Source organism: Alligator mississippiensis, chromosome 3 (genome assembly GCF_030867095.1).
Source record: "Alligator mississippiensis isolate rAllMis1 chromosome 3, rAllMis1, whole genome shotgun sequence".
Classification (NCBI taxonomy): Eukaryota; Metazoa; Chordata; order Crocodylia; family Alligatoridae; genus Alligator; species Alligator mississippiensis.
Window position 1 is genome coordinate 83,905,959 of NC_081826.1, and position 25,166 is coordinate 83,931,124.

Here is a 25,166-nt window from a genome sequence, read left to right on the forward strand (position 1 = left end):
TAACCTCTTTAACTGTAGCACTCAGGGCTGCTTGGAAACTTAACAGGAAGAAAAATGAAAATATGATGTTTGGTGGTTTGATATTGCGTTGCTGTATGATACAGCCCATGTGTTGCTTGTATGGTTTCTATTTAAAAAGAACTGTTTGGGTTATTTTTTACTTTATAATAATAAATTAAAATGTAGAGTGTCTCGGAGTTGCATCAAAGCAACATTAATTATTCTTGTTTGAATTCTGCCTTGTGGAAATGTTTAGTACAAAAATCAGGGAATTTGTCTATCCTTCCCCATTGATGTTTTTCCCATATGTCTTCTCTACAGGTATGAGAAGCATATTTATATTCCATGTTTCATTTTTCCAAAATTTAAATTCTCCTCTCATTCTTAAAGTAGTTTACTTAACCCCCTCCTCCCAAAAAGGGGTGGGGGGAGTATTAGGAGCTCTTTCTTCATTCTTTCGTACCTTTTATCAGTTTTAACTATTCAGTACAGATTACCTTATTAGTCTATTTGACATGTTAAGGGTTGTAGAGAAGAAGACCCACTCACTGCCCCAAGGAGCTAACAATCTAATTAGAAAACAGATGACAAATTTCAAGCATATGCAACTCCATTCCCAGAACTGCTCCACTTGTTTGAGTACATATTTACTGCTATAAAAGCTGTCATTCCCTGAACAGCAAAGTAAGGGAGGTAGTGTATACAGTACTCTGACACAGTTCTCCCTAACAAACCAGCCTTGACCTGTCTGTCTGCCTACCTAATAGCATGAGTCTTTTCCAGAGGAGTCATTTGATAGCACTGTCAAAAGCACTTGTGCTGCATTAAAAACCAGTGGAACTTAGGTGCCAAAATCACTCAAAAGCTTTTAAAAATATAACCCTCTATACAGGGAGGAACCTGTGTCCAGAAAGATAAGATTTACAAGTTAATAATCTTTAAATATTGACTTCTGTTGAAAAGTAGAGCTGTTAAATGATATTATGGAATGTTTAACACTTTTAAGAAATACACTAGGCACATTTTCACTTGCTACATACCATTTCTGGAAGTACAACCAGGGCTGTCATTTTAAAGAATTATATCTTTGTTTAATTGGAATGAAAGGGAGATGGAGCATGTTGCTCTGCAAAAGATAACTTAAATTCCAGTTCCCAAACCAGTGAAGCAAAGGAGCCAATGGATCCTGGTACATGAGGATTTCCCAGAATAGCCTCAGTGTCATAGAGCTATTTCCATACCCCTCGGCACCTAATTCCCACTATGGGGAAGAAGATGGGATATGACTAATAACTTGGGAATTTGGCTTCAGGGACACCTGACTGCTGGAAATGGATCATGGGTCAGTGGGCAGCTGGCATGAAATAGAGCAGTAAGGTTGATTTGACTGTTTGTACACAAGGGACAGGTTTGGCATACATTTTATGAGCTTAGCTTTGATTTGTAAATTCGAGAGGCAGGGGCTGGCTTTTTGCTATATGTAGTGCCCAGTGCAATGGAGTGAATGACTGTGGCTCCTAGGCACTAATGTAATACAAACAATAATAGCAGCAGCTCAAATACAGCCCCAGTCTGGCTTCTCTATCTTAAATCTATGAACGTTCAACTAGTTAAAGGGTTCTTTGCTTCCACTGACAGAATTTTAATGCTCTGCTAGTGTCATGAGTCAGCTAGATTTTGAAACTGCAGAATCAAGTAGTTAATGATCAGATCCAAGAGTAATCTTCAGAAAGTGATTAGAATTAAGGCCAAATCTGAGAAGCTTTGTACTTTGCATGACATTTTCCCCCTTTTGGCTTTCATATTAAGGAAGCCACATGAAATCAGCAAGCAGTCTTAAACTCATTCTCTGAAAGAATTATAAAACTGTGCAGAGCTCTGCACTTGTTTTTGTCACAGAATATGTGTGCCTGATATTTATTTGTTTTAAAAAGTATGAGTCAGATTTGTCAGCTTTGCTTTATGCAGCACATCAGCATATACGGTACTAGGAAAGCTGTTTAGTCACTCAAGAATACTATGTTTCTTGATGGAAAATTGATGATCTGCTTTACAAACTGATGGGATACAGATAGCTGGAATGATATTGCAAAGGTAGATAAAAAAAGAGTATGAAAGAAATGATGCTTTGATAGAACGTTGTGTAACTGGTGGATTTCTATTCGGATGCCAATGGAAGTACTTTCGATAAATGTTCCTCTAAAGAGATGTCTTTTTCAAAAAGTGTCCTTATTATTTTATTTTTCTTCTGGTTTTTCCTCTTACAAAATTATTTTAAATTATCCTGACTCATTGTCTGTGTTTCACATTTTATAGGATTATGATTTAAGCCAGCTTCAGCAGCCTGACACAGTAGAACCAGATGCCATCAAACCTGTTGGAATCAGGCGGCTTGATGAAAGACCAATCCATGCAGAACCTCAGTACCCAGTCAGATCAGCTGCTCCTCATCCTGGGGACATCGGAGATTTCATTAATGAGGTAAAAGAGAAAAAAACGGTGTCCTTGCAAGATCTGATCGGCTTTTTATATGTTGATAATTGCACTCTGCATGAATAGCTATTACATTTAGAACATAATAACTTTTTAAAACTTGCTTATACAATTAAAATTATCTTGCTAGATAGAAGTAAATATGTCCCTTCTAAGTGCAGACAAATTTAATTAACTCATTCAAACAGAAAGGAAAGATATACCAATTAACTTTTGTACATTTGTATTAATTACATTCATAATATGTTATCAGCCGTAACCACAATATCTCCAAGAGGGATTATTCCATGGGTTCCAAGTAATAAATAGACTAACAAAATTATACTTTAGCCTAAATTCACATATTAATTCAGATTAATTTAATAATGGGAGAAGTTCATTTTGATTTTCCTCACACATTGCCCTTTGAATCCAGATAATAGTTGAAATTCAATACGTTCAGAAAGACCGAAAGGGTTCCATCGAATAAGATTAGTGAGCAGGGCAGCTAAATTAAATGTTATGTAAGTGTTTTAAGTACTTGCCTTGTCAGCAAGCTTTACGAGTTTCTATGCTTTCTCCGATTCATTCAGAGTAACAAGAGACAGATCTGAGTAAACTGAGATTCAGAATATACCATATATTGTTAGGTTTTCAAAGACATATTTCTTTTAAATATTTTTTTCATCATTTGTAAACAGACCTTGTCTCTGTAGAACTTAAAAGACAGTTCAGTGTATTCTTGATGCTTTCTACTTGGTACAGAAACAATAGTAAAAAAAATATCAGCATAAGAAGAAAAATAAAGTGGGGTATGAAAATGTGGTGAGTTTGTAAGTGACATTCTCTAATTTTGGTTGAATATATGGATTACGGTGACTGATTCGAGCTGGGCAGATATTGCAAAAATGCTCCTATGAACACTGATTTGACTTCTGAAGCAAAATCACTCTATACTGTGATTCACTCCCCTTTCAGTTCTGTATCCTACAAATGTTCTTGTACACAGTGACTACTGTTTTGAAGAAACTATTGAGGTAATATTAGCAAGGAGTAGATTTCTTAGTCCACCTTGTGCTATGAAGAAGGGATGGGTAAGCTACTGCACTGTGTTCACCGTTTCTGCGCATGCCTGACCAGCTAGAGCAGGGATGTTGAACTCTCCTGGCCCACACAAGCCATATCTGGAATCCAGGGTTCCTTGGGAACCAGACCTGGACCTAGCAGTAGCAGAGCAAGCAGCATCAGGGAACTACAAGAGGTGATGTGACTATCCTTCGACCCCCTGCTGCCAACACACATCCCCAGTGGGGTGCTACACCATGGATTTTGGCAGCGAGCCCTGCCCTGTTCACCCTGCCCCTGAATTAGCAGCTTGTCTACTAGCCCCATAGACTAAATGGCATGTTTAACATTCCTGAGCTCGTGAGCAGAAACAGAACCAAGTCTCCTCTTTTTATATAAATCCTACTCGGAAGAAAGAGTTTTTGTACAAATAGCGCTTGCTTTCCCTCTACCGTTCCACTGTCTGAGCATTCTTTAATCAGCCCAGTAGAAATACAACCTGGGAAGGGATGGGGAGTTTAACACATTTAGTCAACTTAAAAACCTAGAGATAATCTAACCTCATATAAAGTATTTATGAATTGATCATTCAGTTCTTCTTGTGACATAGTTCCTGTGTGCTTATACGGTCATGCCCTGATGTCTTGTAGTGATGTATTGTGCCTATGTGCATTCTTAACTGGAATAATAGATGGCCCCTTGCTTTAACCTCACATATGCATGCTATAGTACAGATACAGAAGCACTAATTTCATTAACAGCTCTTATATGTGAGCAATATCTCACTGTTGCACCTCTTTTTTTTTTTTTTGTATTGCAAAGTAGAGGAATCTTCCGACTACCTTTATTTGCATGAGTAAACCTTTAGTAATGTAAGTACTGTCATGGATGATACCACTGCAAGTACAAGTTAGATACCTTTGAATATGCAATAAATTAAATAAAAACATGTTTATGTTTAAGTCTTTATAACAGTTTATAATCCTTTTTAAGCTCTTTAGGCTGAGGTTTTCAACACATCTTTCTTTTTAAAACTCTGACTCCAGTGCATTATTCTAGCACATAATATCTCCATCTTCCCCTTTTCTTTCTTGATTCAGGCTATTCAGCATTGTTGCTTGGGCTTCAGGACCAAGTCGTGCTCTTGATTTTCAACTGCCAGAAGTTTTGCCGGTTAAACAAGTTGGAGGTTGGACTTCTCCTAAACTATTTGTTCCATCATTTCAATTAGTTTTTGACCAGTAGGGACGCCATTTGGGTTCCAGCCTTCTGTCGTCAGTAGCAGAATCCCTAGATTGAAGTTTCAGCTGTCCAAATCCTCCAATGCAAAACGTCTGTACTATGATACATGATCCCTTTACCCTGTTCCAGAACAGCGAAATAAGTGCAATGTAGCAATTTTAAGAGCTTCAAAGGAGTATACTCATTTGTAGCTATATTCATTTCTGGCTAGCCCGGATCCTCACTCTGGCAGGGATGGTGCTTGGAGATAGAGGGTAGGCCACACATATCAGTCTCTCCACTCTATGTAGTTATGTATCTGCTATAGGAAGTAGCACCAGGATTTCCCTGGGAAGGAATCCCAATAAAGGAGGGTCCTAGGCTGCATATTAAGTAGGTGTGAGGAAACATCAGTGGCTCTGCTGCCCTTCCTTCAATTAGAAGTTTATGCTTCTTGCTTTCCAAACCTAAGCCTGCTACGTATGTGTATTCTGATGATTCTTTGACTCTAGTATCAAAAGGACAAATATTTTAACTATCTGGCACTCATCCCCCCCCGTCCCCAACACACACTCACTGTGCAGGGAAGGAATGGGAAGAAAATGGATCCCTGCCATTGAATTCTGCCTCAGAGTTCAAGGATGGTCTTTGTGTAGAATGTCTTCTGTGCAACTGCACACCACCATTTGTTACTGGAGGCATAAGGAAAAAATGTCTTGTGGTTTAAGCAAAACAAAAAAAAATCAAGATTTTATTTTAGAATAAGGTCCCCAATACTTCCTAAAGTATTTTCTTAAGTATGTAAAAAGGGAGTTAATCCGTTTGGGAAACTGGCAGCCATCTTTTCAAATTCCTGGTAATCTCTTAAGTGGCTCTGTCTATAATCAGGGTATCAGATGAAAAATAAAGGGGTGCTAGTTCCCTTCTAAAAACACTAGGGGAAGCATTAATACCAAAAAGCAAAGCTGCACCCCAGTTTGGCCCAGACAGTCATTTATGAGAAACTTAAGACAGAGTTCCTGTCTCTACATGGTTCCTCTCTAGCAACATTCTGTACCTCCCAATTGTGAACGCAGAAGCTGTACATTCGTGTTCTTTCCCCGGTTGCTTTAATACCAATTAACAACAAAACGCCAGTAGCCCCAGAAGGACCTCTCTCCCCAAAAGGCCATAGATTTCAAGAAAAAGGACAACCTGTGGAAAGTCTTTGTGTTGCCTCGTTACTGACCATGCAGATATTATTACCATTGCAGGATCAGCAACTTAACACATGAGAATCTAAAGATCAAAGGAGGTCTTGTCTTCAGACAGGAATATCTGCTTTGTGGACACTACAGGGGATTGTTGGTCTGAGAGCATGATCCTGACTTTTGATGTGAAAAGCACTGGGTTCAAAGTTTGGGCAAGCCCTCTCAGTAGTTGTATAAATTACTCATCCTTGACTTCATTGCGATTTGCTGTAAAAGCAAGAGCCCAAACTTAGTGGCTGCAAGGAAATTGTATTTACAAGTCAGTTATCCCAAGTGAAGACTCTAACCTTCCAAAATGGAGATGAAAAGTTGCTTGCACAAGCCCTAAATAAAGTAACTGAAGAATTTAGAGAGACTTAAATTCTTGGTCCCATAACTGGTGAAACTGGCCCCTTGATCCAGAGCTCTAGAATTCCTGTACAAGAATTTTTCACCAATCTATTTTCTGCATGAAGAATCTTATTAAAATGTTGGTAGTGATGACAGCAAGGATTATGTTGCAAGTAAGATTGCTATCTAACTGGAAGACATTCTAATTGGTTCTGATCCAAGTAGGTATTGTAGTTGTCTAGCTGCAAAAAAGTTCACTGAGGTTTTTTATAAACACTGTGGTGTCCATTCAGATATCCCTGGTGCCACAATGTTATGCTTGACCAACCAGCAAATGAGCCAGTTATCTCCAGTTGCAGAGGAACGATTTTAAGGGCTAAAAATTAGAGACAGAGCTTAATCTTGTAAAGCCTCTCCAAAAAAAAAATAAATGAAGAAAACCTGAATCCTTCCTGAATTCCAGAGAAAAGTAATATAGCTCATTTATTTTGCATTGAGAAAGACTAAATTATTTTTAGAAAGAAATTATCGGGTTTCCCCCCCATTCTTGCTACCAAATCCCAAAATAAAAAAAAAAGAGAAGACCTACCAAATCAACTTTTGCCCCCTTTCCCTTGACACCAATAGATTGTTTATTTCTTGTGTAATATATTACCACCTAATTGTCATCAGTTGCATTGCATTTACCTAACCTGATAAGATGTTGTCAGTGAGCCTGGTGTACTGTTCTTAATGGCCTGTCAGCTAAAAACAGCTGTTACAAATATGAAATGCTATTAAAATATTTTGGAAATATTTATAAAGTTACAGTTAACAATGTAGCCTGTTTCTAAATTAAAACAATTCCAGTCATGATTTATCATTGTAATGTGCTTTGCAGGCAAATGACCAAAATTACCGTGGGGACTTTTTTATTTTGTTTGTTTCAGTGGGTAGATGTCTAATTTAAAGGGTGGGGGGGTTGAATCTTTTCTTCCAGACCAGTGTACAAACAAGTCAGTTGAAGTAAGTCATGTGTTATTAAGAAACCTCTGTAGATATGATTTTTTTTTTTAAAGCATGACCTACAGAATGTGAAACATAATATTAACACTTAGAGTACTTTAAGATTTGCTTGATAGCACAAATTAAACATACCTTGCAGTGGTTTTGTTCAGTTAGTATTGAACTGGAGTTGCTGCTTCCCCCTCCTCCCCAACTTTCCTCCATATGTCTATGGTAGAAATATCAGACAACCTGTAGTGTGGTAAAGTGCTTATGGCTAAAGATACATTTCTAATCAACAGAAGATCCAGCCAGAAGCAAATTAAATTTACATCAAAAACTAATATCTTGTCCCACAAGGTGCTAGGGATCCTCAATTCATTTTAAAGTCTCTTGCTGCTAACAACTGATACTAGATATTGTTGCAAGATCAGGTCCTTCACTGTTCTCTCTTGTAAAAAAACAAACAAACAAACAAAAAAACCTCCCGTTTTTATGTAGGTTGATGCAGTCTTTTTTTATTTTTCTTCTTTCTCTCCTTACAGAAGTTTATGCAATCTGATTAAAAATTGGAATGAATGAAAATAGAAGCTCAAAACCATTCTCAGTTTCCATTCAGTACTCTGTCATTTACAAATGTCTTTCATTTGGTAATAAATAAAATAAGAACATTATAGCTGCTTAATATAGATAACTTAATTTTAAGGTCGCTGAAACTCCTCTGTCATGTCACCTTTGGGTAAAAACTCTGTCCTTTCTGTCTTCTGTTAACAGTAGAGGCTAGTAAGCAAAGAGGGCAGAGAGAGAGACATTTCAGCTTGGCATATCTTTGTAAAGTTTGTAACTCTGCAGTTCAGGCAGTTTATCCATCCATTGAACATCTTCAGAGGGGAAATCCAAGTCCCTATGACCCTACTGGCTCCTTGTGGTAATGAACACGTTTTAAAAAAATAATTTAAAAAAAAAGAAGGGCTAGTTAGTCATGGAGCATACGAACAGATTACAAAAGTATCTGGCAGGTGGGGTCAGTTTGATGAAAGTTTAGCAACAGAGGGGCAAAAATAGCTCGTTGTTGAATGTGTGCTCTGCAAAAATATTTTGCCAAACTGAAGGGAAAAAGTCTGTTGTCTTTGAAGAGCTGTTGTATTATATTTATGCTACCTCTAGGTTCCTTTTCTCAAGGCAATAGTTTGCACATTAAGTGCAGCCTCTGGAACAATGAATTTTCCCTGGCAGTACTACATTATAAACTCAGTGGAGCCAACAGTTCTGTTTTATCCACTACTAGCTATAGATTTTAAACCAGGAAAAGCCACTTTCAGTTTGAGAAAAAGATTATTCAGTTTGTAATGTGGGCTTCACGTTGGACATGTTTGACAGAGTCTTTCCACAGTTAGGTGGGAAAGTTGTTTTTGTCTATGGATGTCTACTAAGCGATCCTGGGTCAGATTCACAAGCTGGGCATCCAGAGGCAGGATCATAAAATCAGGGAAAATTAGGATTTGATGGGACTTCAGGAGATCATCTAGTTCAACCCCCCTTCTCAAAGCATGACCATCCTCAGCTGTATCCTCCCAGCCAAGGCTTCGTCTAACCAGGTCTTAAAAATTTCCAAGAATGGAGATTCAGCAACCTCTCTGTATAGCCTGTTCCAATGCATTACTACCCTCCTTGTGGGAGATTTTTTCCATAATACCTAACCTAAACTTCCCCTGCTGCAACTTGAGATCATTGCTCCTTGTTTTGCTGTTTTCCATCACTGGGAACAGTCTAGCTCCATTATCCTTGTAACTACCCTTCAGGTATTAAATTCCCTCTGTCATCTCTTCTCCAGAATAAATAAACTCAGTTCCTTCATCCTCTCCTCACAAGTCATGTGCAACTGGACACAGTGCTCCAGATGTGGCCTCACCAATGCTAAATAGAGGGGAAGAATCACTTCCTTCAGTCTGCTGGCAATGCTCCTGTTTAATGCAGCCCAGTATGCTGTTAGTCTTCTTTGCAGCAGTGGCACGCTGTTGGCTTTTATTCAGCTTATTGTCCACTTTAACCCTGCAGAGCTGCAGCTTAGCCAGTCAGTCTGTACCAGTGCATGGGACTGTGCTGTCCTAAGTGCAGGACTTTGCATTTTCCCTTACTGAACTTCATGATATTTCATTTGATCCAATCCTCCAATTTGTATAGGTCTCTCTGAATCCTAGCCCTGTCCTCCAACATATCTGCTGTTCTCCCCAGCTTGGTGCCATCTGTAGACTTTCTGTGGTTGCACTCTGCCCTATCTTCCAGATCACTGATGAAGACATTAAATAAAACTGGTCCCAGGGCCTACCCCTGGGGCATTCCACTTGATGCCAGCTACCAAATAGACATTGAGCCATTGATTATTACCCTCTGAGCCCAAGGATCCAGACAGTTTTCTAACCACCTTATAATCCATTCATCTAACCCGTACTTCGTTAGCTTGCTTGCAAGAATGTCATTGGAGACTGTATCAGAAGCCTTGCTTAAGTCAAGGTATATCATGTCCACTGTTCTCTTCATATCCATAGAGCCAATCATCTTGTCGTAGAAGGCAATCATGTTGATCAGGCATGACTTCCTCTTGGTGAATCCATGCTGACTGTTCTTAATCACCTCCTTCTCCAAGTGCTTAGAAACTGATTCCTTGAAGACCTGTTCCATGACTTTTCTGGAGACTGAGATGAGGCTGACTGGTCTATAGTTCCCTGAATCCTTCCTCCCTTTCTTAAAGATGGGCACTATATTTGCTCTTTTCCAATTGTATGGGACCACTCCCTATCACTACGAGTTTTCAGAGATAATGGCCAGCAGCTTTGCAATCACATCAGCCAACTCTGAGAGTCTCAGCACCCTCAAGTGCATCACATCCAGCCCCCTGGGCTTGTGCACAATCAGCTCTGAAAACTACAGCAAAGTCTGTTTCTGCTCCAGGCCAACATTGTGAATAGCTTTTACAAGATATCTCTGATCCTAGTATTCTTGCACAACTTCATAGGCTGAAACAGCCTTTTTTCCTCCTCCCTGGTCATCCACGTCCTGTTGCCTTGAGCAAGCTTAAGGGGTCAGGTTGAAAAGGAAAATATTTAGCAGTATAGATCCAGTTGCAGTCTGGTAAATAAAATTCTGTTTCTACTTCAAGAGATTCTTTAAGGCATTGACAGGTCGGATGTGACCTACACCAATTACAGGCTTTTTACAATTTCCCTTTACTTCTGTGTCCTTATTAGGGCTGCTTGAATGGAAAACAGAGCATGAAAAAATTAGTTATTCTGATCAGATAATTGACAGTTAATAACTTGCTTAGTTGCAAGTTTTACCATCTGAAAATCAAAGCATTTTTCTTGGTTAAGTTTATCCCAAAAGTAGATAGCTTGAACCAGCAACTAGGCTATGGGAATAGAAATGGGATAACCAGTGGCATGTCAAACTGTGTCATATTTTTAAAAAGTATGAATGCATGACAGCCCCTAAAAGCAATTTGTACTCATTGCAGCATTGGCGGATCTGTTTCTGGATGAATCTGGGCTAAATTTGCCACACTTTCAAATGCCTGCTTTTTTAAATGTACCATCTGCTTGCTTCTGTACTTTCAGATGTACAGCTGCTACCATGCAGTTTGCTTTAGGTTTATACCTTAAGCCTCATCTCCCCATGAATGTGTCCAGGAGTTTAGCTATATAGGCTGTTTCTAGAAAAATCAATGCCTGTAAAGTAGTCAGTTATGTCATGTGATTAAACCTACAATATTCAGTTTAGATTAAGATCTCTTATACTATATCAGACAAAGTCTACTGTAAAAGGATAACCTCCAGTGAGGTACTCGATCCTTCAGATAATCGTTTCTGTCAGGAAGAGAATTTTGTCAGTACATAAAGCATAGTTAAAACTAATTTAAGAGTGAGAGGCTTGACAGGGGCCTCGCATTCAACTCAAACTCTTCACTAAACCCTAGTGAATTTTGGCAGACATATTATTTCTGGTCAATGCTTGCTGAAGTAGATCCTTCAGTTGATGGCCTTACAGAAAACACTGCCAATCCAGTGGAAGGAATTTCAGGGCTGAAAAGACTGGTGGGCTATGTTTACTATACCCTCTACATTTCAGTCCCCTATGTGGCCATTTCACTGATAAGCTTCTCAGAGATTCTAGTGTAGGGTATTTGTTCAATATTCTAAAAACTTGAGGAGTAGACTGAGCCTTTAAGCTTGGAGCTACATGAGGAAGTAGTTCAGAAGCACCAAAAAAGAATTGCATCTCGAAGGGATTTCCTTCTCTATCTTCCATCTATTTCAGTTGAGAACTGTCTTGCTTTGTAGTCTTTTCAGCAATGTCTTTGACCACCGGTTTGTGTGGGAAAGTACTAAGCATTTAGTTTGGGGGTAGGCAACACTTTTGGTAGGCATGCCAAAAAAAAGGTAATGTCTACCTTATAAGGTGCTGGAGTGCTGGCATGTGAGAGAGACAAAACCCGGGTGGTGCTATACATGGGAGGACGCACTGCATATTAATGTAGTTAATAATCATAAAAGTTGCTCTTTTAAAAAAAATTTTTTTGAAAGTTGGTAACAATATAAAACTTCAAAATGTTTCATAGATTTTATAGACATTTATAGACATGGGCTGGAAGGGACCTTGGGAGATCGAGTCCAGCCCTTGGCCTCAGGGGCAGGAAGTCAGCTGAGGTCAAAGGATCCCAGCAAGATAAACGTCCAAATGTCTCTTAAAGGAGTCCAGAGTAGGTGCTTGCACCACCTCTGACAGCAGTCTGTTCCAGGCCTTGGGGGATTGGACCGTAAAGTTCTTCCTTATGCCCAGCCTGAAATGGTCTTGCAGGAGTTTGTGACTGTTTGACGTTGTCATCCCTTTGGGCGCTCTGGTGAACAGGCGTTCCCCCAGATCCTGATATACACCCCTTATATACTTATAGGCAGTTACCAGATCCCCCTTGAACCTGCACTTTTCCAGGCTGAAGAGTCCCATAGCTCTCAGCCTCTCATCATAAGGCCTGTTCTCCTGCACTCTGATCATGCACATGGCTCTCCTTTGGACTCTCTCAAGCTTCTCCGCATCCTTTTTAAATTGTGGAGCCCAGAATTGGATGCAATACTCAAGGCCGAGTACAGTGGGAGGATGACATCCTGGGATTTGCTTTAAAAGCATCTCTGGATGCAAGCCAGTTCTGCTCACTTTACCAGCTGCAACATCACATTGGTGGCTCGTATTCATCTTGTGGTCAATCATGACCCCCCAAGTCCCTTTCAGCCATGGTGCTATCAAGCGTAACACTGCCGAGCCTATAAGCATGCTGCGGGTTTTTCTTCCGAAGGTGGAGTACCTTGCATTTTTCGGTATTGAATGCCATCAGGTTTTCATCCGCCCATTTTCTGAGCCTGTCAAGGTCAGCCTGGATCATCATCCTGTCCTCAGATGTGGAAGCTTTACCTCAAAGTTTGGTGTCATCGGCGAACTTGGTCAGTCCGCTTCTGATACCAATGTTCACATCATTAATGAAGATGTTAAAGAGTATAGGCCCAAGGACGGAACCTTGGGGGACCCCACTGGTCACTCCGCACCACAATGATTGACTTCTGTCAACTACCACTCTCTGGGTCCGACCTCGGAGCCAATTCCCCAGCCATCGGACTGTAATATAGCCGAGGCCACAGTTTGCCAGTTTTTTCATGAGATGAGCATGAGATACCGGATTGAAGGCTTTTTTTAAAATCAAGATATACGACGTCAATCTCTTCTCCCGTGTCCAGGTGATATGTCACTTGGTCATAGAAGGAGATGAGATTGGTCAGGCAAGACCTACCTGCAACAAACCTGTGCTGGTTATCCCTCAGGATGTTTTCATCAGCCAGTTTGTCAAGAATGGTCTCTGATAATTTTTTCCAACATCTAACCTGGGATAGAGGTCAGGCTGATGGACCTGTAGTTCTCCAGATCTACTTTCCTCCCTTTCTTGATGATAGGCATCACATTGGCCTTCTTCCAATCTTCGGGCACTTCACCAGAGCACCACGAGTCCTCAAAGATCCATGCCAGTGGCTGAGCTATGCTGCTTGCCAACTCCTTAAGTACCCTCGGGTGTTAACTGTCTGGGCCGGCTGACTTGAAGGTGTCCAGCCTCTCAAGGTGTTCCTTCACATGGTCCACATAGAAGGGTAACAATTCTCCCTCACCCTGGCTGTCCCATGCCATATTGAGCAGGGATGTCCCTTGGGGCTGGTGAAAAACCGACGCAAAATACCCATTAAGCTGGTTGGCTTTTTCCTGGGTGTTGATTGTCAGTTGCCCCATATGGTGTAGCAGGGGTCCAGTGTTACCCTTGCTTTTCCTCCGGCTCCTCATGTATCTAAAAAAAGACTTTTTATTGTCCTTGATATGTGTGGCCAGTTGGAGTTCAGTTGAAGCTTTGGCTTTCTTGGTTTGCTCCCTACAGGTCTGGACCAGTGCAGAATACTCCTCCTTTGAGGTGGATCCAGCCTTCCATCCTTTATAGGTCTTTCTTCTTAGATGCAGGAGGTCCGCTAGTTCCTTGCAGAGCCAAGGGGGCTGCTGTGCCCTTTTGTTGCCTTTCCTCCAAGACGGGATAGACATTTCTTGTGCTTCCAGGATTGCTCCCTTGAGGAGCAACCTTTCATCCTGAACTCCCCTCCTCTTTAGGTCCTGGTCCCTTAGGGCCTCGCCAACGAGCCTCCTGAGCTTGTCCAAGTCAGCTTTCCTGAAGTCAAGGACTTCTGCATTGCTGACTGACTTGCCAGCTTTACGGCGGATGGTGAAGGTGATCAGCTCATAGTCACCGTCTTCCAACTTCCCTTCGATCATTAAGTTGCTGATTTAAGTCATCCCCAGTTGCTAGTACCAGGTTGAGTAGTGCTTTGCCTCTCGTTAGTCCATAGTCTTCTTGAGTCAGAGCTCATCCACGCACGTGAGGAAGCTTTACGACCGTTTGGATCTGGCCGAGTGCTCTTCCCATGAGATGTCTGGGTAATTGAAGTCTCCCATTTCAACCATGCACTGGGAGCGTGCAGCCTCACTCACCAGTTCCTTGCTGAATTCCTGGTCAAGCTCTTGATCCTGGCTCGGAGATGTGTAGTAGACTCCCACCAATTGTGTCCCCTGTGCCATGTTCACCACGGATTTTAACCCAGAGAGACTCCAGTCATCCACCCTGGTGCCAATGTTGGCTTGCAGGGATGTGTAGCTTTTCTTGATATAGAGAGCTACATCCCTGTCCCTTTTGTCCACACTATCTCTCCTGTACAAGGTATAGCCATCTATAACGGTGGCCCAGTCATAGCTGGAGTCCCACCAGGTTTCTTTTATCCCTATGAGATCGTAGTCATTCTTGTTTAGCAGGAGGACCAGTTCCTCCTGTTTATTCCACAAGCTCCTGGCATTGGTGTACAGGTATGTACATGTCCCATTGGGGGCCCTTGCCTTCCCTACAGATTGTTCCAGGGCTCGGGTAGGGGTGGGTTCCCTTAAGTGCCTTAGCCTGCTGGATTTGAAAAGGTTGCCCAGTGGGCTTGTAGTGGTGGTAGTCCCCTCATCCCCTGGCGGGCTTAGTTTAAAGCCTGGTCGAGCAGGTCAGCCAGTCTGGCTGCGAAGAGCCTCCTCCCCAGCAGAGTGAGGTGGAGGCCATCTCTTCCCAGCAGGCCACTGCCTCTCTCACCAAAGAGTAGACTGTGATCATGGAAGCCAAAGCCTTCACAATGACACCAGCGCCGCAGTCTTTGGTTGACTACCTCGATCCTCTGTTCCCTCCTTAGCCCATAGCCCAAAACCGGGAGGATCAAGGACCAAAACGGGGGATCGAGGAATGAAACCGGGAGGCTGTTACCTTTGTATGCCTTCTAACTAAAATGTCCTGAAGTTTGTGCAAACCAAAGGCAGGCCAAGCAATGTAAACAAGCAAACAGAAAGCAGAAAATCAGAAAGAACTAAATGATTTGAAGTACGTATAAATCTGGGTAAGTATTTCCAAGAAGACTATGAGAGAGCAGAAAAGTGCACAAAAAAGTGAGCAATATGAAATGTTTAAATCTAGGAATGCAAAGTAGAGAAATTAAAATAAACTGAATATGAGCTGTTTTAAGGAAGTAAAAAAACTGAATAATATGAACTGGTTTGAGACGCAGCAACAACTGGGTATGAATCGATTTAACAGAGCAAAATAAACTGAATGATACGCAACATTAAACTCTCCGTTTGCAAAGCACAGAAATCAGCACCAGCACCAACGTGCTACTGAGCTATCTGCCACCTTGAGCCATGTGTTTTCTTTGTATATGCAGAGAAAAAGGGGCTTCCGATGTCTGTGGTGGTGCTGAGTGCTTTACAAAGCTTCATAAAAGCTCCCAGCACTACAGCAGGCTTTGGGGGCAAAGTCGAGAATGCAGCAGAGATGCAGTCTGCATTCTCCTGACCCTGCTCCCAATACCTGCCACAGTGCTAGGAGCTATGGCTGCTTTGGAGAGTCTGGAGCAGCAAATTAAAAAAAAATAATTTTTTTTTAAAACCTTTTACCTCAGCACACCTTCTGGTATGCTGAGGAGAATCTCTCCATGTTCCACTAGTTGGCATACGTACTGGGGGTTGCCTATCCCTGGTTTAGTTATACTCTCCTAGAGCCATTGCCTTAGGTAGTCCCAGTGAAACCACACAAGGGAGTGGGGTGTCTTTACCACTTTTTTGTGGACATGTGATTAGGTTCACAACTGAACCTTCACTTTACGGTGACAATGCTAGACCTCTAGAGCAGGTATTTTTTTCACTCTTGCTTTGGTAGGGACTTCTAACAGCTTCCAGCATTTTTTTACTATATCCCTTCAGTCCTAATGCCCTTTACAGCCATTCAGCATTCAAAGCATGAAATTACAGATGGGGTGGGGGCGGGAGGAGGATTCTGGAGCTATTGTGTGAATTGTTGGCATGGGAGCTGCTCCGATCTCACCAGTGCTATTAAGAGACAGTGGATCGGGCCTGCAGTTTCTATAAAGTACTGCTTTCCTTCTTAGAGCCGAGTAGTGCTTCATAGGACAGCAGGAAAGGGTCAGGGGTAGGGTGAAGTCGGTGGCAAGGGGGAGAGAGAGGAAAAGCAACAGATTCTTCTCTCCGCCTCCCTGTTTATACTCTCACTGGGTTCTAGTCAAAATGGGATTTTACAAGGGATTTCTTTTCCCTCTCACTCAGGGGACTCAAACTCACCTTGAACCCCTGGCCAGATCTGGACCAAAGAGCTCCTGTTGGCATGCAGTGGTAGCAGCTCTTGCTTTGACCTTGGATATGTAGCACAGCTTCAGCTCCTACTGCATGTCCAATACTGGAGCTGAAGCTGTCACCAGTGACACAGCTCTAGCTCAGTTTTAGGGCATACAACAGTAGCCAAGGGGCTGGGACCATGGCAGATGGCGATGGGCAAAGTATTCAGAGGGTGAGCGGAGCTGTATCAGCCCTTGCTCACCCTCCTGCCACTAATTGTCATGTTCACCAGGGCCCAAGGGCCCCATATTGTGTGTCAGGCCATGCCGCCAACTTCCAGTGGCCCACAAGATGCATGTGTCATGCCCCTAAATAATGCCTGTGACTAGCAGAGAAGCCCTTTCAGATGATTTGCGTGGGCTGAGAAGTACTGTGTAGACTGTGGAACATTCTCACTCTCCTTGTGATGGGCACATGCAGGTGGCCTTAGCATCTGAAAGAATCTGTCACTTACTACTTAACTTTTCTTGGCGCCAAAGTGGAAATCCTTGTTAATCAAATCCTGGGATGTGCTCCACACTTCTTGGAACCTTTGTCCCAAAAATCCATGTTACTATTTAAGCCAAATGAATCTTCATAATGCAGGCAAATGAAACTTTGTCCAGACAGGGACTTTGTCCAGACAGGAAACCAGGTTACATTTCTAGCTCTATATTTGTTGCAAAATGACATCTTCTGGGGGGGAAAAAGTCCTTCCCAAATGAGATTTGGCAACAGCTCTACCTATAATTCCAACTCTGAAAATAAGCTTCGCCAACAAAACAATTCTAGCCTGCTGAATTCATCAGACGTCTTTCACTCACTCCACCACCCAGCCTTTCAAACCTCAAGATAATTAAGATAAACTCAGAGTGCTAAGGCTTTGGGGGTTTTTTGGTTTGTTTTAGGAGGAGGAAAGAGAGAGTTGGTATTGTTTTAATCTGGGTTGTGTAGCTGTAGAGGCAGGATTTTAAAATAGTTACAACCTCAGTTTAGTGGTCTGATAGATTGAATACTTTGTAATAGAAGAAGTTATAATCTTGGAACCCAAATATCACTGGAAAAAACCCTTAAAGCGCATGTCCAGATTTTCATCATACTCAGCCTTTTGGCTAAGATTGAGTGTTGATCTTGTAAAATTTATTTTTGCTTGTAAAAACCATGTGAAAGCTCCTGTATGATAGTGGTAAACTCATCAAGCCTATGCCATTAAGTGGTATCACTTCTCTCAATGAGTAACAGAAGGGCTGAATAGGGCACTATATAATATCTCTTAGGGTATTTATACACATGCTCTGGGAGTTGGAGGGGCACTTTAATTGAAGTGGCTCAGAGTCACTCTAATTAAAGTGCCTGGAGCATCTTGTGTATTAGTGTCCCTGCTCTTCAAAATGGTGGTGGGGGTGCTTTATCTAAAGCTCGTTTGACAAGCTTTAGATAAAGCATCCCAACTGCTGTTTTGAAGCACGTAGGTGCTGATACAGGAGACAGGGGAGGCTGCTGTAGCATAGTAATTGCCAGCTCCAGCAGACTCAATTTATCGAGTCTGGTCTGACGCACTGGAATTGCAGCATGTAGGAGCAGCTTCCAGGCTCGTGCATAGGCACCCTTAATGATTTGAGTTACTTAATCCTGGCTGTGGAATGTATAGATGGATCAAAGACTAGCTGTCTTTCAGTGGTAAGGCTAGTACTATTCACAAGGGTTATTAGAACTAGTTTATGCTCATGCACCTACATCTCTTAACTTTTCTCTTTGTCTCTACCATCTGATCATCTATCATATCTTGTTTATATTTTAGGTCATGAGGTATATGGATCATGGTCTGTGTGTGTATATGTATGTGTAATATGTATATTAATGTGTGTGTGTATGTGTATGAATCTGTCTGTGCCCAGACAGATGGACAGACTACTGTACTTGCATGAATACACAGTGAGATTTTTTTTTCCCCCCCCTAGTCAGCATGGGTGGTCACATGTACAGGTGTTCACCACGCTGCTAATTTGCAGCATGGGTTGGGGGATGAGTGGCAGTTGACACTGGAAGATCCTGGTGTCAAAAAAAACCAATGCCTGATAACATTGGAAAGGCTCACGCTGCTGGTACTTGCATCGGCCACAACCAGAGCCTGGACAGCTGGAGCCAGGCTCCCTGCTTCCAGATAGCTGCTGCTGGAGTCCCAGGAGGTTCCCAGGACCCCAGGAAAGGCTGCTGGGGCTGGCCCAGGTGCTGGCCCAAGCCTCCCCTACCCCACCTGAGGCAGCTTGCCACATGCCAGAGTGCGTGTGCTTGGACGTTCCCTGGAGACAAGTAACAATAGTACATATTATATGTCTGTTGTTTGTCCCTGGGGAAAAGCATGTGTGCGCTCATCTGGACACACCTGCATACTGAATAATGCTGAGCTAGGGGGTCACCAGGGCTTGAAACACAGTTGACTCTGCTGGGGCCAACCTAATCAACAATATGGTAAATCATGAGCCTTTTGGCTTTGGACTGATAACATGCTTAGTTTGCACTATATAGAAGTAGATACAAAAGTGCTGCTTAAAAGTGTACCTGTGCTAAAATTGCAGTAAATTGATTAAAGGTAAAATGCATCAATTCTGGATGACCTAAATATAGTGGTACCCATAGTAATTTACTTATATGCAACTTACTACAGGAATGTTCATTTCAAGGTTAGTGTTTTCAAGTTTGCCCCTCATTTCTATGTGCTCAGGGAGAGCAGGGTCTGACAGCAATAAGGAGGGAAGGGGCTTCAGGGGGGAGAAGTTGGTGGACAGAGGGCAAGGGTCTACCTGTTCCCCCCCCATATTTATTTTCCCTGCTATAGAAGTGAGAACAGGACAAATTCAAGGCAAACGTCCAATAATTAGATTTTATACTTGAAAAAATATACAACAAATTTATATATTTTTCTGTGTATAGAATCTAATTATTGGCAGGTTGTCAAGTGACTATGATGTGTTTGTACTGTACCTAGCACACTGGCTTTCTATTACTGCAGTAGAAATAACAATAATGCTTTCTGAAGCTATAGCATTGTGGATAAAGTTAAATTGAAAAGTCCTGAACTAAATTGTTCTCATAAGTACCTAAAATAGAAAGGAGGTAAAGTAGAACTGAGGTATGTATGGGTACCACTAAATAAGGTATGTATGGGTACCTCTGTATTCCACAGCAGTCTAAGGAGGGGGTGCTCTCAAGCAATCTAGAACTTGCAAACAAAATGGGTGACTCTGTTCTGGAAGCGACCCCAATGTGCTACTTCAAAGCAGCACATTCTGTTTCCAGCACATCTGGGAATGGAGATGGGGACACCTTTAGAGCAGCTTCCCCACAATATTTCCAGGGTTTGCGCAATGTGGAGGAACAGGTAGGCGAGGTTCTTTCTGGGAGTACCAGGGATGTAGCTTAGACACATCCTAAAGCATGAAAAAGCAATCCAGATCTGCCCTGCTGTAGTAGTCACAAAGCCCTGACTGAGCAGGGGAAAACACAAGATACAGGTGGCCAGAAGGAGCATAAGCAAGAGAGAGACCAACCCTGCAACCCATGATGGGGAAGAGACCAGGTTTCTAGTCTGTGCTTCGGGACAGTGTGTTCATTTCTGTATTAGATGGTCTTTGGTCCAAAAGCAAAAATACCCGGGGAACAGGCTGTAGTCCCTAGAATCCACTCTTCCAGAGGAGTGTCTTCCTTGCTTAATATGTAAGGGCTTTGGATTGCCATTTGGAGACAGCTAAGTCTATATCATGGTGTAACCTCCCGTGCCTTTCCCCTGAACGTCGCACGTGTGGGTACTTCTCGAACCTCGCCATGGCTTCTTGTGCGGCACAGCCTGGTTATTGGGGTGACTTTGGGTTGGTCCCCCAGGGGCCTCGTCTGCCACATCTTTGATTATGTTTGTATTAGGAGGACGATGTTTGGTCCCGCCTCCCCTGGTGCCTTCCCTTGGTCATTCCCATTATTCCTTCTTCTTGGTGCTCTACCTCCCCTGCACCCCACCTACCACCAACCGCAATGTTGTCACCTGTGTTGTCGAGGTTGATGTTCTGAAACTTCTTGGCGCTCGGTCTCTCGGGGTCTTCAGCCACAGGCTAATGGTGATGCTTCTGAGCCGGGCATCCCCCATGGCCCCCCTTCTCCTTGTCCACATGGCATCTGGTCTTGGCAGTGTTCCATCCCCTGGCGTGTCGACTCCTCCCTGGGTTTGGTACCTGCCATCCGTCAGCTGCGTCTGGATCCTGGCCCTGCTGGGTCCAGCTGTACTCCAGTCATCGCTTCCGCTTTCCTCGGTCCACGTTGACCCTGCAAGTAGATCCTTGGGGCCTCTCTGGCCCGGCATCCCCGCTGTGACCCCTTTCCGGGGTACCCACCAGGTCCCCTGGCTGGGACCGTTCAAGTGCTCTGGCCCCTTCGGGCCAGTTGAGGACTCCACTTCCAGTCTCCCGAGCTTCTCTTCTGCCGGGTCTTTTATCCCGGCATCGGGTGCCTGGCTGACCAATCGGCCCCAGCACGCTCTTATAAAGTGTGCCCAGGTTGACACAGGAGCTGCTCCCGGCTCCTCCTGATTCCTCTGCTTTTTTTTCCTTTTTCGTCTTTTCCTGCGGTGGCTCTGGCTGCCACAGTTTCACTTTTGCTGTGATCGGCTCCCGGTGCAGCGTCCCACCGCCTCCCCGTCTCTTCAGGGAAGTCTTTTTCACACATGGTCTTATGGGCAAGGCACCCACATTTTTGACATTGCAGTGCCTGTAAGAACAATTGGGATTAGGCCTTAAATGTCCAGTAACTGAGCACTGGCAACCTGACCACTGGAATGGAAGTGTAATTATTTATATTTTTGTTCAGGTATTAAAAATATTACTGCCATTATATTAGGTGAAATTTGTGGAAATGCATAAAAGTAAGAAGGAGGTTTTCTCAGACAGTAGTTAGTATAATTGAATCGAGAGATTCTTATATTTCTGCTCTCTGTATTGCATATAGACCATTCTCTTTTTTTTTTTTTCCCTATTTATTTCAGGGACTTAAAGCAGCTGACAATGACCCTACGGCCCCACCGTATGACTCCCTCTTAGTCTTTGACTATGAAGGTAGTGGTTCTACTGCTGGATCTTTGAGCTCTCTCAACTCTTCAAGTAGTGGTGGTGAGCAAGACTATGACTACCTAAATGACTGGGGCCCACGTTTCAAGAAACTTGCTGATATGTATGGTGGAGGTGATGACTGAACTTCAAAGTGAACTTTGTTTTTGGACAAGTACAAACATTTCAGCTGATATTCCCCAAAAGCATACAGAAGCTAGGCTTTAACTTTGTAGTCTACTAGCACAAGTGCTTGCTGAAGGCTTTGGCATAGGCTGCAAAACAATTTGGGCTCAGTGGGAATATCAGTAATCCAATGCTGTTTGGAAAAAAAATATCGAGCTCAGTTACACTTGAATTTTACAGTACAGAAGCACTGGGATTTTATGTGCCTTTTTGTACCTTTTTCAGATCGGAATTAGTTTTATGTTTAAGGCTTTAATGGTACTGATTTCTGAAATAATGCATTAAAGAGAAGAAATATGTTGGGGTAGGGAGGAGTAAGTTAAACCATGATATGCTTCAAACATGCTTTTGTTACGTTGCATTGCTTTTATTAAAATAAGGAAATGAGGGGGGTGGGGAAGACCTCATGGAACAATTTTATTACCTGGGGAAGAAGACCATGAGATTGAAAAATGTACATTACTTCTAGTTTTAGATGCTAGGGGATTTTTTTTTCACTAAAATTCTAAAACTTATGCAGCTGGTTGCAAATAAAGGGAGTTTTCATATCACCAGTTTGTAGCAGAACTGATGTTTTTTTTCTTACACTAGAATGTTAGACACATTTTGGTCTTAATCCATGTACACATTTTTTCTTTTCCTTTTTTTTAAATTTCTGGTATTTTTTTCCCACTTCACTGTAAAAATGGTATGTGTACATAATGTTTTATTGGCATAGTCTATGGAGAAGTGCAGAAACTTCAGAACATGTGTATGTATTATTTGGACTATGGATTCAGGTTTTTGCATGTTTATATCTTTCGTTATGGATAAAGTATTTACAAAACAGGTTGCAAACAAGTGACATTGATTCAATTGTTGAACTGTAGTTAGAGTACTCAATTTTTTTTCTTTCGTTTTTCTTTTTTTGGTTTGGGGAGGGAAAAAAGTTCTTAGCACAAACGTTTTACATAATTTGTACCAAAAAAAAGAAAGGGGTGGCCTGAAACTGGTGGCACGAGTAAATATACAGTATGTTGGAAAGAAAGGAGCTTTTAAAATGGGGAGACTTCTGAGAACAGCTTTGCCTCTGTATTGTGTACCAGAATATAAATGATACACCTCTGACCCTGACGTTCTGAATAAAATGCTAATTTTGGATCTGGTGGCTGGTTTGCCATTTTTTTCTACTTTAGCAGTTCTGATTATATAAAAAAAGTAAGATCATAAATGTTAATTGAATAATAGTGAAAAGTGTGTACAGCTCTTTGCCATTCGGTACACTTGAACTGTGAATAAATTACTTATAAGCTAAGGAAGTTACCAAAGAAAAACAGGAATGACTGTAGTCTTCCTAATAAGTCAAATATATAGTTCTGAATAAATAGCTGGCTTTTATGTTTAATGTACTTTCTCCAGAGAATTAGAGCAGTTCAGTTTGGAAATATTGTTTTTTAATATGAGCATGCTATTGCTTAATATAAACCCAGGAGGTTGCAAATCCTGGCAAAGCACCTGCTGCTTGTATCAGGTTATATTGATGTCAATGGCAAGTACCTGGTAGCCTTAGTGCAAATCAGATCAAGCCCGTTATAGTGTTCCTTTTGATTTAACTTGAACAAAAGAGCAGTTATTTAAAAAAATAAAGTAAAAGGTGATTAATGGTTCCTAGCTTAATCGCTAAACTGAGATAGTGATTGATTTCCAAACGAAACAAATGTATTAGGCACAGCAGTTCTGCTTTTCCCTTATAGCAGTCTGCCTATTTTTAGTGCTGCTTTTTCCTATTACGTAAGGGCAAAATCTGAACACCGTGTGGTTCAACTAAAATACGATAGATGCCTACACACGAGTGCCAAGGCTGCTCTGATGTGCTGAAATTAATCAAGTCTGCTACAGTGTGGCAATTGCAACTTCCTGCATCTTGTATCAACATCACCATGCTTGAAAGTGGTGGTGGGGGCATTTGAACTAGAGCTCATTGAACGAGCTTTAGTTCAAGGACCCCCACCACCGTTTTCAAGTGCAAGGATGCTGATACACGAGATACCACAGTGCTTTAAATAGAGTAACTCTCTAATTAAAGTACTGCTCATGCCCGGAGCACATGTAAAACTGCCCCATGTTTCCTCTGTTTGCTAGGGAAGCCAAGCACCAGGGTTTCTTCAGGCCCCTTGCTAAATGCAGCAGCTCTCTGCATTGGCACCTATTTTGGCAACCATTGATCCTCTGGATCATGCAGTACGTGCAGTAAGTCAATGCAACCATCACACCAAGACCTTCAGCACATATGCCTAGGCGAGAGTATGGAGGAGTGAAGGCTGTCCTAGACCTACCATCAAGACAGTCTAAAAGCCAGACCGAGTCCAGATGTTTAGTGCCTCAATGATTGTAGTTCTGCGAGACAGCAAAAGAGTAGAGCTGCTACTGACTGCCTAATGCAGGGGTGGGCAAAATGTGGCCCGCCAGGCCATTTTATCCAGCCTATGGGGCCCCTAAAAAATTAATATGCATCTGCCCTGGGCTGCCTGTCATGCAGCCTTTGTTGGCTTGCCAAAACTCAGTAAGTGGCCCTTTGCCCAAAATAATTGCCCGCCCCTGGCCTAATGCCTCAGCAAGGGTACATTTCTGTCAGGGGGATGTCCCTTAACCTTTTTCCAAACAAGGAGTACCCACAAGGCAGTGAGAGCTAGGGTTTTGAGGCACCCTATACTCATCTTACTCTGAAAGTTGTAACATTGTGGTATTTTATAGGAGCTACCCCACAATGTTACCACCAAGTCATCCAGTTAGATGCAGTTTACTGTCATTGGCATGTACTGATGGCTAGAAACAGGCTTAGGGATCCTCTGGGTTCTTCTTCAGCCTCTTGCCCTTTGTATGTTACTTGAGGGCACAAGCTACAGGATGGCTTTCAGAATTTGAGTCCAGGTTCCAGACCTTTTTCTGGAATCCGTGTAGCTGAGCTTTAACTTCAGCATGTCTCATATCCCCTGGCTGCTTGTACACTCCACGGGAGTTTAATTCAGTTTAGTTCTCCCTAAGTTGAAATGGTGGGTTTTTATAAGCACCACTTCAATATAGGGAGAATTAAACTGAAATCAACCCCTGTGGCTTGTACGCAAAGGTGGTGGCCCAATCTTTACCTGCCTCTTCGGTGAAGTGGGGGAGCTGCCAGCAGGTCGAGTGGCCCCTTGAGCTGTAGAGGGTCCCCCGGCTGGTCCCGGGAGGTGCCACATCCACAAAGAGAAGTACCAGTCCCCCTGTACCAACGGAGGGAAGCACTGGGCCCCCGCACAGCTCAGGCAGGCAGGCA

General features: G+C 42.4%; 1 protein-coding gene across 1 annotated transcript in view; it reads left to right on the forward strand.

The window, feature by feature from the left end:
- Positions 1-23,011, forward strand: part of CDH2 (cadherin 2) — a 191,416-nt gene extending 168,405 nt beyond the window's left edge. Inside the window, exons 15-16 of the mRNA XM_019487460.2 lie at positions 2,317-2,481; positions 21,625-23,011. Coding sequence (XP_019343005.1) covers positions 2,317-2,481; positions 21,625-21,831 — 372 coding nt within the window. The 3' untranslated portion in view covers positions 21,832-23,011. The remainder of the gene's footprint in view (positions 1-2,316; positions 2,482-21,624) is intronic.
- Positions 23,012-25,166: the final 2,155 nt, after the last annotated feature.